The sequence below is a fragment of the Bactrocera oleae genome, chromosome X (assembly GCF_042242935.1).
Source record: "Bactrocera oleae isolate idBacOlea1 chromosome X, idBacOlea1, whole genome shotgun sequence".
NCBI lineage: Eukaryota > Metazoa > Arthropoda > Insecta > Diptera > Tephritidae > Bactrocera > Bactrocera oleae.
Genome location: NC_091541.1, coordinates 27616842 through 27633435, shown reverse-complemented (window position 1 = coordinate 27633435; position 16594 = coordinate 27616842). Strand labels below are relative to the sequence as shown.

General features: G+C 35.6%; 1 protein-coding gene across 11 annotated transcripts in view; it reads right to left on the bottom strand.

Moving 5' to 3' along the window:
* Hcf (Host cell factor) overlaps positions 1-16345 on the bottom strand; it is a 47109-nt gene extending 30764 nt beyond the window's left edge. For 7 of the 11 annotated variants that reach the window (XR_011397351.1, XR_011397352.1, XR_004977086.2 and 4 more), the window contains exons 1-5: positions 16195-16345; positions 1075-1357; positions 833-1009; positions 453-762; positions 180-391 (exon numbers count right to left, since the gene is read on the bottom strand). Coding sequence is in view for 6 of the 11 variants with exons in the window: in XM_070112605.1 (XP_069968706.1) it covers positions 180-391; positions 453-762; positions 833-1009; positions 1075-1234 (859 nt within the window). In the remaining 5 variants the exon portion in view is untranslated. Of the gene's footprint in view, positions 1-179; positions 392-452; positions 763-832; positions 1010-1074; positions 1358-3182; positions 3520-15982; positions 16132-16165 lie in introns of those variants that run through there. The other 4 variants (XM_014243133.3, XM_036365721.2, XM_014243135.3 and 1 more) reach the window with 4 other exon arrangements.
* Between the last annotated feature and the right edge of the window lie 249 nt (positions 16346-16594).

Below are 16594 nucleotides of genomic sequence, written 5' to 3'. Positions count from 1 at the left end.
TTATTTGTTATTTAAATGGACCAAAATGAAAACTACATATTTAATTTTAGTTAAACAAAAAAAATCTTTTTTTAACTTTTATGATAACTTTAAATGCATTTAATTTATATTTCTAGAATGTTGACCACACAAAAGCGGTTAATAGATTATGTTAGTAGCAAAATAGCGATTCTACATACCAACTTCCAAGAGCCACAAATCACCAAGGCGGCAACCACTCATTCCGCCGTAAATCAATAAATGTAGTTTATTAGTGTTTTTGCTCGTAAATGCTACACCTGTATGAGACTCTCGGGGAGGTGGGTTTTCTCCATATGTTTTTGGCATAATCCATTTGCCGTTATGACTGTGTACTCCCCGGGTTTCCAAAATGTATAAATCGTTTAGATATCTAAATAATAAAATAAACAAATTACTAAAGCAAAATATATTATTTACAAAAATTAACTTACTTAGGTATGTTGTTTTTAGGATCATCAGATTCATTAGCTAAGCCACCGAAGAGAAATATGCGATCCCCTACTATTGTGAAACTATGGCCTAAACGTGGACATGGGGCTGGCATATTATCCGGCAATTCAGGCTGCATTTTGCGCCATTCCCATTTTGTTGCTTGCAACTCATAAAGTTCATTAGAATATTTTCCATATTCAATCATACCACCAAAAACAAACATACGAGTACCAACAACAACAAAACCATATGCGGCACAACCTGGTGGAACTTCACCTCGCATTGCCGGTACAAACCATTGATTAGTAACTACAACGCAGGATTAATAAAATAATTTAGGTTTAATGAAAAATTCAACCTTATTAAAATATTCACAAACCAGAATTATAAACATGAAGTTCATCGACGATGCCTTCATTACCTCCACCAAACACGACCATTAATTCTTTTATGTTGATGGCTCGATGTCCGTGTCTAGGACGTGGCTGAGGTCCAGAGGGATTACTTAACCGTTTCCAACAAAACTTATTGGCATTATTATTATTAATATTCGTACCTGAAATACAATATTTCTCTATAACTTTAATTTTATTTTACTTTTTACGTTCAAACAACACTCACAGTCTTCATCATAATTCTCCATTTGAATTTCCATATTATCGAAAGTTGAACCGTTTATGTTCGTATGAGTTCGAACAACAGGTATCTCTTGTATTGTTTCATTTTCGGTAGTGTTCGTAGTAGACATTTCGCTGGTGCTTATAAAGTCAGAAGACTCCATATTGTAAACTTGGTATTTATATTAATTTAATAATCTAAGAGCTGCTTCTTTAAAACATGTTCTATGTGAACAACATATTTCTGATTATATAAATTGATAGATAATATAATGTGCCGTTTTTATCTAAAAATTGATATCAGAATATTAATTTAGTAAAAATTTTAAATGCATAAAAGGCGTGGGGTGCGTTCGTGATGGCAATCACGACAGCAGGGTTGCAAATTAGTCCCGTTCTGCGTGAATTTTTGGACACTTGCAAAAGCCTCTCGTTCTGTTTTTTTGCACGCAATTTATGCAAATAATTGGCAACACTAAATTTTAATCAGCAGAGTATCAGCAAATATGCAACACAGTAGCTGTACTGTTGCAATTATTACGTAGCTCGAACGCACCGGTGCACATATTTACTGCAACCGAAAATAGATAAGTAGGAATTTAATTTCCACAACAGCCGGTTCCACGTTACCGGAAATGACCTGGACTCCACCCCCAAAAAGGGCTATGTAACTCTGATTGTAATAATAAGTAGTAAAGGTAGTTTGCCATCCTTGGAGCAGGGCTGCTCCTTATCCTTTTAATAAATGCTGGTATTGGGTCCAGCCCGGACCCGCAGGAAATTTCCAACCTTCTCAGTTAGGTGTAATATATGCAATGAATGAATCCATTTTAACACCTGTTCAGACTTTCAGACACGTAGAAAATTGACAAGTTATGTGGTCCTATGGTGCTAACGCCCAATTGTGACAAATGCTTCAAAGAAGGTTCAATTAGTACCTAGTTTGCGCAATGCACCCACACTTACAACGACTGGCCAACGAAGGACCTCCACGTTCCCAAGGAGCTCAACTAGGCAGAAAGACTGATCAGATCCCTCGCCAAACTTCATCCCGCTCCAATTCTCGGGATATTTAACCACCCGGCAACACCTTGCTTTTGACACAGTCAACTATACAACGCTGCTTGAGAACATCGAACAACCTATGATCCTTTCATGACTGAAGAGGTGGACCATGAACTATCTGATCAGACAATCATCCGTACTATTTCGACATTAACATTCCAAAATAAGAATTAAACCGGAGTTTCATAGGTTGGCGTCCCCTCCCCGCTACTGTTTTATCACTACATTTCGAAATTCCTAGAACCACCAGAGACAGTTTCTATTACCTCATACGCCGATGATTGTACGATAATGACGTCGGACCATGGTATAGACGGCATGTGTTCAAAAGTGAACGCCTATCCCTTAGAACTTCCTCACCTCTTCACTGCTATAAGCCGAAAACCGGGACCTCTATTCCGACAGTCCCTAACCCTAAAATTTTAGATGTTACATTCGACAGTCTGCCCTCCTTCACTCCGCGCACGAAAGCATTTGCTACCAAAATAAAGAGCCGCAACAAATATATTGTGTTTCTTCCAAGCAGGTTCAAGATAATTGTTACAACAAAAATAACAACAACGTGAAGAGATGGATGCTGAAGTACGTGAATTGATAACGAATGTTACGTACGTACCAAATGATCAAAATGAAGCTTCTGATACAAAAAACAATAAAAAAAAACAAGTTAACTTCAGTTTCATCTCCACAAACACAAAAGATTCCTTCCAAGAACTTTATTTTGATCCTTTAATTTATATGGCCGCTATATATTTTTGCTTAAAAAAGGTTAAATTAAAAAATAGAATTTCAATTTTGGCTGGAGTAAAAAGGAATTCACTAACTCCCTCCCAGTGAATGGCGTCCTTGGAGTTCAACAAACACCCATTGCAGGAGAATAGCATGAATTGTCTCTTGAGTGAGCCTTGCGCAACTTCGTTCTCTATACAAAAGCAGGTTAAAATCCTAGTTATCTAAAATCGACCAGGGCGATAAAAATATCCTACAAGCAGTGAGTACCCTCATGCCTGTAACCATTTCTTTGCATGTCCCATGAGACATACTCACTTAAAGCCAGCTGTGGTTGTTTGTTGTAGCGACAGAAAAAATTTCTAAAGTAATTTGAAGTAATGCTGCCTGTCCCTGACCGACATTACTTTAAATAGTTGAATAGTTGAATTTTTGAACTTAAAGGAGTATGGCCACTATAGCGTGTAAAAAGCATGTGCAAGTTCATAATTTTTTTTTTGTGATATCATTTATTCACAGAAGTATTGAAGCACTTATCAAATTAGAACCTCAAGCGCTTAATTTTTTTGACTATAATAAACAAATCGTGCGATGCCTCTTTGATCGTTTTTTTAAGCGCGCCGCGGCGAGACATCTAGCATCCACAATTGTCGTCCTGGAGAAAAATAAAAAAACGTCATTAATCTACATGAGAATACCCATAGATGTAGGGAAATTTGAATATATTGATCGAAATCGAAATGTCTCTACGTACTTCTATGCAAAATCCAATTCTAAAAATAGTTTGAAAATTTGAAGTCGATTGGATAAAAATTGTTAGTTATTTGTCTGGCCAATCGGAAAAAAATAGTTTAAAAACAAAAACGCGTTTAAAGTTTCACATATAACTATAGCTAAGCCGGAGCCGGGCTAACTATATACGCTTAAAGTCTTTACCCATCTTTTAAATCTGGAAAACTTCCTCCATCCTCGCATAACCATTTACCCGAACAAGAGGAATGCCATTCTAAAGTTTACCCATATTCTCAACCTTGAGAACGTCTTTTATCCTCGCATAACCATTTTAACACCTAATTCGGGGGATGATATTCTGGAAATTTGTCTCCCATTTTAACCGCGAAAACAACAAAAAGATGCATACACATATATGCAAGCAAAATAAAAAACCAAAACAAATGCGTTTAATTTCTAATATAAGGTAAAGTTTTTAGGTATCCGCACAAGGGTTAAAAATGTATTTCTTATGATGCGCACATAAAGGTATTTTATCGCATCAAATAGACAAATGAATAAAAATATACACCCCTACAGCGGAAGGCTACCGAATTATACTTGCGGTACGTAGAATTTTGCTTTGCGGATGGCTACTGAAGCTAGTTGAAAGTAAGCAGCATTGCTCAAATTTGAGACATAAATAGTTAAAGGGTCATATACGCTTGTGTATAACAGGATATCACCCGAGCATAGGTGCGCCGCTTCATGGTGAGAACCGATTAATGCTAAGTGAGTTTTGCGCGCATGACGATGTTTGGCATTTAAGCCTGTCAAACAATCATATCGGGATGGAGCTGGAGGAATTGATGGACTATTCAACAATAAATGACGAATCTCATATCAGAATTATGTGGAATTGTACAAGCTCGCCTGATATTTCCATTGCTAGCCGTGATAAATAGCGTAACCTGGAGACCTATACGAACTCTCGCATCATATAGCGATATTTATATCGATCGAGGATCGGATCAATTCGGACCAATTACTGTACCGTTGTAACGGAGTTCGTGGAATTCTTTATTCATGCCGTTAATAATTTTCTTGTATGTTTTAATGATTGCTGCTACTAAAGTCAATGTAATTTATAGCTTATTTATTATGTCTTCACGATGGGCATATAGAGGTTAACATTTAATCGCATCTAGTAGACAACAGAAATAAAAATATAACAGCAAAGCTTAAAGCTAATTCAGATGGTATAGTACTCGGTGTTGATATATATTGAAAAAGCGCATATTATAACTTATATATGTATACATAAATATTTGGAAAGTGTTCAGAACCAAATTAAGCCTATCAATGGCTCTTATTATTAACCACATAACATATTTTTACCCGTATTTTATTTTTGTAAATATAACAAAACACGGGCTTAACAATTAGATTTTAAAATTTTATTTCCAGTTTTGGCTGGAGTGAAAAGGAATTTACTGACTCCCTAAAGCTAAATGGCGTCCTTGGAGTTCAACGACCACCCATTGCAGAAGAAGAGCTGGATACTAAAGCAGGTTAAACTCCTAATTATCTTTAGTCGACCCCGGCGTTAAAAATATCCTACAAGCAGTGACTACCCTCATGCCTGTAACCATTTCTTTGCATGTCCCATGAGACACACTCACTTAAAACCAGCTGTAGTTGTTTGTTGTAGCGACAAAACAAATTTCTAAAGTAATTTGAAGTAATGATGCCTGTCTTTGACCGACATAATTTTAAATAATTGAATTTTTGAACTTAAAGGTGTATGGCCACTATAGCGGGTAAAAATCATGTGCAAGTTCATAATTTTTTTTTTTGTGTTATTATCATTTATTCACAGAAGTATTGAAACACTTATAAAATTAGAACCTCAGGCTGATGATATTTTCGGTTAATTTTTTGACTATAATAAACAAATCGAGCGATGCCACAATTGTCGTCCTGGAGCAAAATATAAAAAAAAACGTCCTTAATCTACATGAGAATACCCATAGACGTAGAGAAATTTGAAAATATTGATCGAAATCGCAATGTCTCTACGTACTTCTATGCCAAGTCCAATTCTAAAGATATAGGTATATCGATATTTATATCGATCGAGGATCGGATCGATTCGGACCAATTACTGTACCGTTGAAACGGAGTTCGTGGAATTTTTTATTCATGCCGTTAATAATTTTCTTGTATGTTTTAATGATTGCTGCTACTAAAGTCAATGTAATTTATAGCTTATTTCTTATGTCTTCACGATGGGCATATAGAGGTTAACATTAAATCGCATCTAGTAGACAACAGAAATAAAAATATAACAGCAAAGCTTAAAGCTAATTCAGATGGTATAGTACTCGGTGTTGACATATATTGAAAAAGCTTATATTATAACTTATATAGGTATACATAAATATTTGGAAAATGTTAAGTACCAAATTAAGCCTATCAATGGCTCTTATTACTAACCACATAACATATTTTTACCCGTATTTTATTTTTGTAAATATAACAAAACACGGGCTTAACAATTAGATTTTAAAATTTTATTTCCAGTTTTGGCTGGAGTGAAAAGGAATTTACTGACTTGGTAAATGGCGTCCTTGGAGTTCAACAACCACCCATTGCAGAAGAAGAGCTGGATACTAAAGCAGGTTAAACTCCTAATTATCTCAAGTCGACCCCGGCGTTAAAAATATCCTACAAGCAGTGACTACCCTCATGCCTGTAACAATTTCTTTACATGTCCCATGAGACATACTCTCTTGAAATCAGCTGTGGTTTTTATAGCGCCAGAAAACATTTCTAAACTAATTTGAAAGGATGCTGCCTGTCCTTCACCGGCATTACTTTAAATAGTTGAATTTTTGAGCTTTAAGGGTTATGATCACTGTAGCGGGTATAAAATCATGATCAAAATATTTTTCGTGGTATTATCATTTTTGATCTACAATAAATTATATTGAAATGTTGCACATATCTTCTTTATAGCAATATTTTCTATAAAAACCAACATGTTTTGGAAAATTTGTTTAGGAAATAGTTTTTTCGAAGCAAAAGAAGTCGAACTATTCGATAAATAAATTCTTGTATCAATTTAAATTATAAATAAATCACATGTTAATCTTCAAAAATATACAGGTATGTCCCCCCTTCAAGAGTATGACCACTGTAGCGGGTATAAAATCATGTGCAGATTCATTAATTTTTTTTATGATATAATCATTTATTTACAGAATTAATGAAACACTTGTGACATTTTAACCTTAAGTTGATGAAAATTATTTTTTTTCGGTTAATTTTGTTGACACATTTTGTTTGTATAGATGAGCCAGAGGTGGGCTTACTATATACGCTTAAGGTCGTTTGTAAATATCTTTTTATACAAATCCACTTTAAACTTATTTTTCTGACTATAACGCATAGTTTAAGCGAAAAAAAAGATACGATTTTTGCAAAATTCTACAGTGGTCATGCCCCTTAAATGCAAATATCTCGAAAATTGTAAGTCAGCGGGTTCTCTTGCCATTTCGCAATTTTTATATATGATTTTGCACACATTTAGTTTTTTAGTTATAATGTTTCATAATGTAAAAGATTAAAATTAAAATCCAACTGTTAAAAGTAGTCTACCTGTTTATAAATAAATGTATTCGACTGTGATTTTGAGTTATTTTAAAAATATTTCAAATATGTTCCAAAGTTATTTTTTTACTAGTACAAAATACCGAAACTGGAAACCCTGCGTTGCAAGAGAGCTATCAGCTGACTCGTTTCTACGAGAAAAATCCAAGTTTCGCGGATATCCTACCGTACGGGCTGTAGAAGCGGTGGTAAGTGTTCATCGTATCAGCTGATTCGGTCTACGGTTTTGCGTCGGTGAATGTTTCCAGCATTACTCGATCGTTATTGCCAAAGAATAAATTGTTCATTGTTCGTGTTGCATCAAATGAGCTGACGCTGGTCGGTCGATCAACAATGTTGTATACTATGATCAGTCGAACTGAATTGATTGTGTTTTCGGCACGAGTGTTTGATCTGACGAAATCATACTCGTTTTTATGCGGAAGGATGGGTAACACATCCGGTTGAGCAAAATGCCAAAAGACTGCGAAACACTTGCTTTCACCGGCGAGGACGTGCAGAGTGCCATCAACAAAGCTGACATCTAAATCCCAGAAGGAATTAATATGCTGATGTTAAAACACCTAGGCTCGAAGGGAGTAAATTATCTCATCAAGGTCCAATCTGACCACCCTTCACATACCCGATGCGTGGAAAATCGGAAGGATGGTCCCGCTACTGAAACATGGGAAGCCTGCCAACCTAGGGTATGTCCGATAACTCTCCTTTCCCCAGTAGTGAAAATACTTGAGACCTTGCCTTTCACACAACACCTGAGTCTAGCCAAACATCAAAACGGCTTCAGTAAAGTGCACAGCACCACCACAGCACTAAGCATCATAAACGCCCAAATAGCTCGTGGACTCAACCAGAAGTCACCCTGAGAGGACTGTCCTCGTAGCGTTGGACTTGTCAAAAGCATTTGACCCAGTCAACCATACAACGCTACTCGAGGACATTGAACAAACTACCCAGGACTGAAAAGGTGGACTATGAACTATCTTAGCGGTCGTCAATCATCGGTATTATTTCGAGGTAAATAATTAAAATGAAGGAGTATTAAACAACAGAACCTGCAGAACCCCGCAGGGTGGAGTCCTATCCCCACAACTGTTTAATCAATACGTCTCGAAACTCCAACAACCAACGAAGGAGTACAGACAGGATCTCAATATATCCGTCCCACCTTAAACTAAAATTTTAGGGTTATTGACCGTCGGAATCTTATCGCCATCGACTGTAATGTTTAGATCCAGTCTGTACTCCTTCGTCCAGTTTGTGAATATGGTCGCTGTGGCTTTAGTGGGGGAGAGTGTTAAGCTCCTTGCGTCGAAGAAGCGAGAAAGGTCGAAAAGATAGCCGTTTACTTGTAAGCACATGTCATCGATTCCATTGCCCGACTTCAATTTCGTGCAGACATCAGCGTACGAGGTCATGGAAGTTCCCTCTGGTGGTTGGCGCAGTTTTGAGATATAGAAGTTAAAGAGTAGAGGGGAGAGGACACCACCCTGAGGGACCCCCTGTTTAATTCTTCTCAGCTTGGAATTTTGACCTCTTTAGCCCTGGAGGTATCGTGGAATGTTCTATGACATCAAGTAGCGTTGTACATATGATTGACTGTGTCAAAGTCCAACGCTACGATGATCAGTGAAAGTGGCGCGCATTCTTTATCGTTTGGTCTTGTCTGTCGAAGCGTGCAGTGTGAATTGCAGGCTGTAATAGCTCGCGCACTTCTTCGGGTCCGCGAAGCCATAGCCATCGAACTAAATTTCAACCCGATCGTCATGTTTCCTCGAATTAGACAAGGCCTTGACAGTAGTCCAAAGCTTACTTACACCGGTGGAGAGGTTGCAGGCCTTCTAATGCTCCATTTTGTCCGCTTATGCTAGTTTACCATTTGCCGAATCACCAAACTGAGATCCCTTATTCGGGGAACACAGGGATTGGCATGGCATAAGGTATCGCGCTCGTTGGGAATTTGGGCGGAGTTCCGCGATACTTCCAGCCGGTATGAAGTGAGCGGTAACAAGAGCGATCACCTTGCGGAGTTGACGCTCGCCAACGATGACGTCCGTAAGAGTGGGTAGTGCGACGGAGGTGCTCTTGGTAAATTCGGTGAAGCCGACCCAGTTAGCTTTATTAAAATTAACAAAGGTCCACAGAAATAAATACGGGAGGTTTCTCGATAATTATGGTCAAGTGGTCTTGTTACGAGTGCGCGAACATGGTGATTACAGATTACACGTCCGTTGAGGCAGGTGTCGCAGTTGTGCGTTGGCATCATGTGGCCACGAAACTGATGGTCCACTCTCCATGAGCCTTAGGGACTGAACAGTTCTTAATATGGTGTTGCACCTAACAGAGGTGGAGTTTGGATGGAGCCTTTTCGCGCAAATGCAGCTAAAGAATTTCGCGGGGCACGGGTTGGGGTCGATGCCAGCACGGGTCAGAAGGATACGGTACAACCCTACTGCTAGGTATAGCTCCAAAGACGACTTAAACTAAAACTTCCCGATCGCCGAAAAAGCTCTTGGCCGGAAAAAATCAGGGTGAATTTTGTTTTTGTGGGAATTGTTGCTTAACCCCTCTCTGCCTATGGTCCGAACTTGTCGAAACAGCTCGTTTCCTGGGTCTATCGGTAAGTGTCTTTGATGCTAGATGACTTGTTACTTTCCCCCAAACAGGGTCTGGATAATCGTTACAACAACAAGAACTCAGGTTGTCGTGCGAATCTTAAGCTTCCCTCACGCAACTTCGTTCTGGATACTAAAGCAAATTAAACACCTAGTTATCTAAAATCGACGCCGGGGTAAAAAATATCCTACAAGAAGACTGGGGAACCTCCTCTATCCGCACATACCCATTTAACTCCAAATTCGGGGGACGCTATTCTAAAATTCACAAAAAAAAAATAACCCTGGTCGATCCAACACCGGGATTTAACAAGAGAAACGAAATTCTGAAAGATTTGATGTCACTTATCACACGATTATGAATTTTGTATTGACGGTATTGTATTATCCTTTCTTTTTATTTGTTTGCAAAGTATAGTAACAGTTTTTGTTTGCATGCAACCATTTTGTTATTGTATAAATAAATGTATTTGAACCAAAGGTAAATATTGAATTAAAATTAGTTTTGCTCTATTTAATACAAAGCAATGTTTAGACATGAATGAAGTATTAGTGCATATAAAAGTTAAAAATATTAGTGTAAAATTCATTATATATCAAAGAAATAGCCATTTAAATAGTTAGTATACAAGTATATTATATATAGTACACTGAGTTGCCGTTGACTTATGGTTTTTGCATTTTAAATTTAAAAATTCAACTATTTAAAATGCACTAACACTTCACTAATTCGTTTCTTAATCTGGAGAACGAAGTCGAGGGATGCTATTCTTAATCCCAGCCTAATTAGTAATATCTCTTTTCAGTAATTTTCTTCTTACGACTAACAGAGGTGTTCGATCGATGAGGGTTATTTTTTATATCCACTAACACTTTACTAATTCGTTTGTACACATTTATTTTACATTATATAGTGCAAGAATAATTGAAGAGGGCCGCCAGTGCTAAAAGAAGTTTGCACGCGAAAAAACATGTGCAAAGTGTGTAATATTTTTGTAAAAATTCATTTTGTTTTTAAATATTCAAAAAACAATAAAAATTATTCGCGTAAAAAAATGGTTTAAAAAAATTTAATTTTCGGGGCCTCCTTCGACGTGGGACCTAAACTATACATTTACCCGAAGTAAGGGTCGGTATACCATTCCACGATTTCAGTGTTAAAAGGGGTATGGTTGTATATAAAAGATTCTCCACATTTAGAATATATATAATTACTAAAAATTATATTGAGTAAGCAGTTTAATTTAGCAAAATGTTATTATCAAAACTAATTTCAGCATTTTTTTTTGTCTATATAGCTCGATTACCGAGCCAGTTATGATTTAAATAATTAATTTGTGCGACTGGAAAAATACGCGCAATTAATTAATTTTGTCCGCGTACAATAATGCTGAAATTGGCTGGAAGTTTAGGGCATTTCATATTCGGTTGAAGTTAGTATATGAAATCTAACTTCAATTCTGAAATCTAACTCTTAGTATACATATTTTATTATTATTAAATACTTACATTAAAGTGAAATCATCACTGGTATTATTAATATTACCGTCAAAGTCGGTACATTTAATTGTGGCAAGTAATTTTCAAAAATTAGTAAATTAGTGCGATAGAATTTAATTAAGTAATCACATTTCTGAACAAACGATGCTCTTTCAATATAGTCTATGGCTGTGAATGACGATAACATTCGTTACGCGCGTTTTTTAAAATATGCAAAATTAAATGTATTTCTTCAATCTTTCTGAGACATTTTCTTACTCTACAGAGTATTAGAAAACTACACAAAAAAAACAGCCAAATCGGTTTACCCGTTCTCAAGTTATGGCGTGACAACGGGAAACGGGTTTTATTTATATACAATATATAATATATAGATTACAGCCGGCGGAAACTTATAGTTTTCGAGATATTTACATTTGAAATTAGAAATTTGATAAATTTTATATTGTAATTTCTCGATTTATAGTTAATTTTTCTTTTATATTATGCACTTACTATACACTAACACTTCACTACATTGTTTCTACATATTTATTTTATATCAATTATTTTCATATTTGCTTTAAATAAGCATTTTATTTATTACACAACTTTCGTTATATGCACAATAACAATCCATGGTGACAAATAATAAGTCTTGCAATATCTACTCTGCTCACCAATCCGTGGAATGCGTTTCAATAAAAATATTAATAAAATAAATGCGTTTTTGAAGTTCTTTTCAGAATATCAGATGTGCATGCTAATAGCATTGCAGTCGCTAAATTTCATGGAATTCCTATGTTTGCAAAGTTAATGGCATTTTTTGAATTCTACTAATGGAGAATAAGCACAAAAAGTATCCGCTCACTACTTAATACATTAGTTTATTGTAGTTTCTACGCGTTTAAGACCTGATCATTTTTTGTGCGTTGTTGTCAATATCACAGATAATCGAAGGAAAAATATCAAATTTGTGAGTACATTTTTCGAATTATTCAGCCTCAATCGAAATAAATACAAAAGGCAAAGAAATAAGTGTTGATGAGCGGAAAATAATATAATATTAAAATTGAGGGAGGACAGTAGAAGCTTTCGTGAAATTAAACGAGTTGTCAACAGAACGGAGCCATCAGAGCGATGCGTCACCCAGACTTTCAAAAAAAATGGGAATTATTACTTCAAAGCCTCGATCTGGACGTCCGAGAATATTGACTGATCGGGAAACACGCAAAAATGTATCTCTTGTATAGCAAATATCAAATAGCAGAAGATGTAAAACTACAATTTAAAAAAACAATATGCAGCGAGACAGCAATAAAATTATTAAAAAGGGCTGGTTATCATGGGCGAGTTGCACGCAAAAAGCGTTAAATAAACGAAAAAGGTTTTATGGTAGGTATGTTTTATTGCATCTGATAATTTAACAAATGGATCATGATGCTGATTTACTATATTTTTACGCCATATGTATTCATATATCAAATTTTCAAAATCTTAACTGTTATTATAATTATCCTTAATAAAAATTGAAGTTTATAGAGAGTGATATATTCTCTTTAACATTACTTTTTTTTTGTTAAGATTTTTTATTTGCACTGGCGGTCTCGGCCGCTCTTCAAAAAAATAACCCCGGTCGGTCCAAACCGGGGTGTTCATAATTTAATAGCGTCAAACTTCTTTCTGAACTGGCGGCCTTCGGCCGCGCTTCAAAAAAATAACCCCGGTCGGTCCAACACCAGGGTGTTCATAATTCAATCGCGTCAAACTTCTTTCCGCACTGGCGGCCTTCGGCCGCGCTTCAAAAAAATAACCCTGGTCGGTCCAACACCAGGGTGTTCATAATTCAATCGCGTCAAACTTCTTTCCGCACTGGCGGCCTTCGGCCGCGCTTCAAAAGAATAACCCCGGTCGGTCCAACACCAGGGTGTTCATAATTCAATCGCGTCAAACTTCTTTCCGCACTGGCGGCCTTCGGCCGCGCTTCAAAAAAACAACCCTGGTCCGTCCAACACCGGGGTGTTCATAATTCAATCGCGTCAAACTTCTTTCTGTACTGGCGGCCTTCGGCCGCGCTTTAAAAAAATAACCCTGGCCAATCCAATACCATAATTTATCAATAGAAGGGAATGAACAAAATTATAGTTCATGTATTTGGGGTATAATCCTCTTTTATTGTTCATTTTAATTCGCGTTCAAAATATATATTTATATATATATATATATATATAATAGATATGGCAACACTTATTATCTGACAACATGGAATCCATTTGTTATTGTTCATATTACGAAAAATGTGTAAAAATTAAATGCTTATTTAAAGCAAATACTTAAATATTTAATATAAAATAAAGGGTCGGCTTTAGAATAACGTCCCACGCTTTCGGGGATAAAACGGGTATGGGCGGATAGAGGAGATCCTCCAGATCAAGAATATATATAGATATAGCCGCGGGAAACTTATAGTTTTCGAGATATTTACGTTTAAAGTTGAAAATTTGAACTATTTAAAGTACGTATTTTTGCGAGTTAAAATGAATTATACACTTATATTTTTCACTTTTATATCCACTAACACTTGACTAATTCGTTTTTAGAAATTTTTTTTATATTAGATGCTGCAGAAATAGCTTTATTTCAATATTTAAATCATTCTTTAATTTTATTAATTTTGACAATAACAAAATGGTTGTGAATGTCAAAACATCAGTGTTGCCATACTAATACATTTTGCAAACGAAGAAAAATAAAATTAACAGAGAGATTGTATCCTAGATACGGGAAACAACGCAAAAAGAATTTCTGCGCGTAAAAACTTTGGTACACTCCGGTGTTGGATCGACCAGAGTTATGTTTTTTTTGAAGCGCGGCCGAAGGCCACCAACGCAAAAATAAGTTCTGCGCAAAAAAACCTTGATACACCCCGTTGTTGGATCGACCAGGGTTATTTTTTTGAAGCGCGGCCGAAGGCCGCCAACGCAAAAAGGAGTTCTGCGCAAAAAAACCTTGATACACCCCGGTGTTGGACCGACCAGGGTTATTTTTTTGAAGCGCGGCCGAAGGCCGCCAACGCAAAAAGTTCTACAAGAAAAAAGTAATATTGTCATAGAGGGTATAGCATAATACTTAACATCAATGCTTTGTAATAGTTTATTTCTCTAGGTTTTGGATACCTGTATTTGGGGTATTATCTGTTTTAATTTCTTTCAGTTCAATTACAAAAGATGTCGATAAGGTAACACTGGTTATTTGAAATTTTGCAACCCTTTTGTTATTGTCAGAATTAATAGAATTTAACAATAATTTAATTATTGAATTAAACTATTTTTGCACTATATAATGTAAAATAAATGTGTACAAACGAATTAGTGAAGTGTTAGTGGATATAAAAGTGGAAAATATAAGTGTATAACTCATTCGAAATGGGAAAAATGCGTACTTCAAATAGTCGAAATTTTGAACTTTAAACCCAAATATCTCAAAAACTATAAGTTTCCCGCGGCTATATCTATATATATTCTTGATCTGGAGGATCTCCTCTATCCGCCCATACCCATTTTATCCCCGAAAGCGTGGGACGTTATACTAAAGTTTTCCCAAAATAAATATGTAGAAACATTGAAGTGAAAAGTTAGTGTATAATAAGTGCATAATATAAAAGAAAAGATAACCATAAATCGAGAAATTTTAAAATGAAATTTTTGAAATTTTCAAGTTAAAATGCAAATATCTCGAAAACTATAAGTTTCCGGCGGCAATAATTATATATATTCGTGATCTGGAGAATCTCCTCTATCTAACCATACCCCTCTTAACCCTGAAATCGTGGGATGCTTAACTAAAGTTTTCCCGGTTTTCTGAAGCTGGCCCCATTTGGACCATTGTCCCTTGATATGGTAGAGAAAATTTTTTCTTTATATTTTCATAACACCTTATGTGGCAACACTGGTATTTGTTAGGAATGTAAACACACAAATTTGTTGAAACTGTGAGTGCATTACTTTACAAATGTTGAACTGTAAATAAAAATATGTTGAAATCTATAAGTCTGAGGCTGGTATATGTGCATATGTTTTTCAATCCTGAGAACCTTCTGTATCCACCCATACCATCAGATCGCGGCGCCAGAAAAATCGTAATCGTGCCATATTTTCTTAGTCTGGAGAACCTCCTCAATCCATACATATTCATTCTAACCCCGAAGTGGAATGATGCTATTAAATCCCTGCGCTAAAATTGACCCCCAAAAAATTATTTTCGCTATATACTATACAATTACCTAAATTAGTTATTTTCTAGCCCAATGTTTATGAGAATGTTAACACAATTGTTAATACTATGGCATTACTAGAAATTAACAAATATTTTTACGCATGTGTATCTACATATACATAATATGACACTTCTTTGAATCTTCTTTATATATACAAAATTATAAAAAGACATATGGCTCTTTACGCAAGTGTACGAGTGCAAATACAATAATTAAAACCATTTTTTTTTAAATTTATATATCAATATCGCAGCCAATTACAATAATATTATCCATTATCTATATATACACAATTTCTGTTTATTCAAAATGAGTTCGTTTCAGTCACGAATAATGACGAATCCAAATACTTAAAAACCAATCCGCACTTCAAATTTGACACAACTGATATCTTCTTAAAAAAATTTTGTTTTAATTCACTTTGCACGCAAAACAAGTTTTATGACAATTACTGTCTTCATCTACATATGTATATTTCACATCCTTTTATGCACATATACATAAAACTTATTTGAACAACTTTTATATTAAGTGTTATTAAAGATTAATACTTAGACATTGCTTTTGAAATTCGATTTACCGAAGACTGTAATAAACCAGACTGCGTAGAAACGCTATAAATTAAGTAAGCTGCTATAAAAAAATAAGGAAAAACAAAGATGGCAGCTACTGTCAACGAGTAACGAGTAATTTGGCGTGCTCTATACTTGAAGTGTTACCAACTCATTGAATGTAAGAATCGAACACTTCTACAGGGTAGCCAGCATTTAAATTGAAGGAAGTCAAGGGTGCCACCACAAAAGTACGTTTACATATGAAAATAATATCGTTTTAAGCTGGTTCAACAATCTAACCGTTTATATAGCCAAAGGAGATTATCAGCCGATTTTTTAGATCACCCGTCAAATGTGTTGAATTTGTTATTCTTTTGGTGAAGTTAAATATTAATAACAACGTTGAAATAAAAATAAAAAAAATTA